The sequence below is a fragment of the Zosterops lateralis genome, assembly GCF_965231275.1.
Source record: "Zosterops lateralis genome assembly, chromosome: 33".
Taxonomy (NCBI): domain Eukaryota; kingdom Metazoa; phylum Chordata; class Aves; order Passeriformes; family Zosteropidae; genus Zosterops; species Zosterops lateralis.
This window is the reverse complement of record NC_139793.1, coordinates 1,522,749-1,525,621: the sequence shown is the minus strand read 5'-3', so window position 1 is coordinate 1,525,621 and position 2,873 is coordinate 1,522,749. Positions and strand designations below refer to the sequence as shown.

Here is a 2,873-nt window from a genome sequence, read left to right as displayed (position 1 = left end):
ATTTGTGACTTGCAATTCTTCTCTGTGTTTGATGTTTTTCACATGGACCAAAATCAAAGACTGTGTCTTCCTGGGCTCTGTGCCAGGCAAAACCCCGTGCACAGACCCCAGACCCTCTTTCTCGAGTCCCAGGCCTCTCTACTGAGGCCTGTGACCATCCAGGGTGCCCAGAGGGATGCCCTGGACTCCAACAGCTGACTTGAGAGGCCACGCCAAAGCTGAGTGGTTTCCCTGCTGTGGCCCAGCCCTTCCTGGCCCCAGGGGCTGATGGCATTTGTGCTCCCTCAGGTTCATCTCCCCACACCAACAGCATGGGGGTGCTGAGGCCTGCTCTGGGCGGTGCAAACAGGGGCTCCTGAGGCAGTGCTGCCGGGTCTGTGCCTGCAAGGATGCGGCCCCTGTGTGAGCTGGGGAGAGGCCAGGGCTGCCCAGGGGGGATGTTGTTGGCAGGTGCATGAGGACGCTCTGGGACGCTGCCCTGGGGTGTCCAGCGCAGTGGGGCTGGATCAGCCCCTGCTCTGCTGCTCCTTCCCGTCTCCCCCAGGGCCCTTGCAGAGCCCCAGCCCTGCTGTTTGCCCCCAGCCTGCCCAGGGCCAGCCTGGGGCTGCTCCCGGGGCTTTTCTGTGCTGAGCATTGGCCTGGGCGTGTTCTGGAGAGAGCCTGGGCAAGGAGCCTGGAGCTCCCAGGCCCTGCCCTGAGGCGTCAGCGCTGCCCCAGCAGTGCCCATGGCCTGTCCCTGCTGCAGCCCCGGCACTGCCACCCCCAGCCCTGTGCCCGGCCCCGAGAGCCCTCAGGCCCTACAGCAACACCAGGGCCAGGAGGGCAGCGGGGCAGGGCCACGGCAGCAGCACTGGCAGCACCAAGGGCTGCTGCTCCTGGGCACAGCTGCTGTGCCAGCCCTGATCTGCCCCCAGCTCTGCACACAGACATTGCTGCTGCAGCTGCAGAGAAGGGAACAAAAGGGGCATCGCTGCAGAAAACTTGGCTGGGAGATCGCTGAGTTACTTTAAAACCAAGTGTTCTCCCTCTCACTGATACAGGTTGTGACCACAAGGAATGTGGACAGAAAAAACCAAATGAGAAATGGCACAAACAATGACATTTCTTTGTTGATAAGATTTAAAAGTACAACAAATAAAAAGAACCTCAAAAATGAAACCATCAAGAATTGTCAAAGACGACTTTTATTATAAGTTATTTGCAGAAATCGGACAGCAGTTTAATGTTTCCAAAACCATCCAGTCATCACTCTCCACACTGCAGCCTTGAGCTCCTGGTTCCTCAGGCTGTAGATGAGGGGATTCAGGGCTGGAGTCACCACCGAGTACAGAACTGACAGTGCCAGATCAAGGGATGGAGAGGAGATGGAGGGGGGCTTCAAATAGGCAAAAACTGCAGTGCTCACAAACAGGGACACCACGGCCAGGTGAGGGAGGCAGGTGGAAAAGGCTTTGTGTCGTCCCTGCTCAGAGGGGATCCTCAGCACAGCCCTGAAGATCTGCACATAGGAGAAAACAATGAACACAAAACAACCAAATACCAAACAGGCACTAATAGCAATGAGCCCAAGTTCTCTAAAGTAGGAGTGTGAGCAGGAGAGCTTGAGGATCTGAGGGATTTCACAGAAGAACTGGCGCAGGGCATTTCCCTTGCACAGGGGCAGGGAAAATATATTGGCCGTGTTCATGAGAGCATTGAGAAAGGCACTGGCCCAGGCAGCTGCTGCCATGTGGGCACAAGCTCTGCTGCCCAGGAGGGTCCCGTAGTGCAGGGGTTTGCAGATGGACACGTAGCGGTCGTAGCACATGATGGTCAGAAGATAAAATTCTGCTGAGATGAAGAACAGAAAGAAAAAGACTTGAGCAGCACATGCAGTGTAGGAGATGGTGCTGGTGTCCCAGAGGGAATTGTGCATGGCTTTGGGGACAGTGGTGCAGATGCAGCCCAGGTCACTGAGGGCCAGGTTGAGCAGGAAGAAGAACATGGGGCTGTGCAGGTGGTGGCCGCAGGCTGTGGCAGTGATGACGAGGCCGTTGGCCAGGAGGGCAGCCAGGGAGATGCCCAGGAAGAGGCAGAAGTGCAGGAGCTGCAGCTGCCTTGTGTCTGCCAATGCCAGCAGGAGGAAGTGGCTGATGGAGCTGCTGTTGGACATTTCTTCACTCTGCCCATGGAGTCCTGTTGAAGGAGGACACAGTGACAAGTCAGGGGAGACTTTGCTCAGCAATGTCCAAGCCCATTTTCCCAGCTATGCCCCTGCTGCTCTGTGCCACCCAATTATCCTTTTCTCAGAGCCCTTCCTGCCACCCCGTGCCTGGAGCTCTGCTGGGATCTGGCCCCGTGGCTGTGACGAGCAGGGGCTCTGCCCATGGACACCGAGGGCTCAGCTCTGCTCTACAGCAGTGGGGTCATGGGGACAGGGACAGGGGCCAGTCCTGGGGTTGGACTTCATCAGCCCAAACTGCTCCTGAGGCAGAGGAGCTGGGCAGCCTCCCCTGCCCCAGGGCTAAAGAATGGTGATGGCCAAAGGCAGTTTGAGAGGGTTTCCTGCTGTGCCCAGGGAGATCAGAGAGAACTGTGCAGTGCAAGAGCATTGGCTGTAACTCAGTGAAGGGTGAGGGGAGCTGCTTTGTCACTCCATTGTTAGAGAAGGGAGACGCAGACACCAGTTGGTCATCAGCAGAACTCAGTTTATTCAAATACAGTTTTAAGTTATATACTTTGCTTAATTAGCTCATACATATTGCAAAATCATAGCTCATTATTGGCTATTAACTATTATCGTCACAGGCACAGCTGCAAGGCCAACTTTTACATTTTTGTGATTAAAACATAACTGTCTATTCAACTGTCTATTCAAGCCTCAGCATCCTGTT

The 2,873-nt window shown here is 55.6% G+C and overlaps 1 protein-coding gene across 1 annotated transcript; it reads right to left on the bottom strand.

The window, feature by feature from the left end:
- Positions 1-1,219: 1,219 nt before the first annotated feature.
- Positions 1,220-2,152, bottom strand: LOC310921132 (olfactory receptor 14J1-like; the record flags this gene model as incomplete). The annotated part of the gene is made up of 1 exon (XM_083881244.1): positions 1,220-2,152. One exon carries the CDS (start codon positions 2,150-2,152, stop codon positions 1,220-1,222), a length of 933 nt encoding a protein of 310 aa, XP_083737370.1.
- Positions 2,153-2,873: the final 721 nt, after the last annotated feature.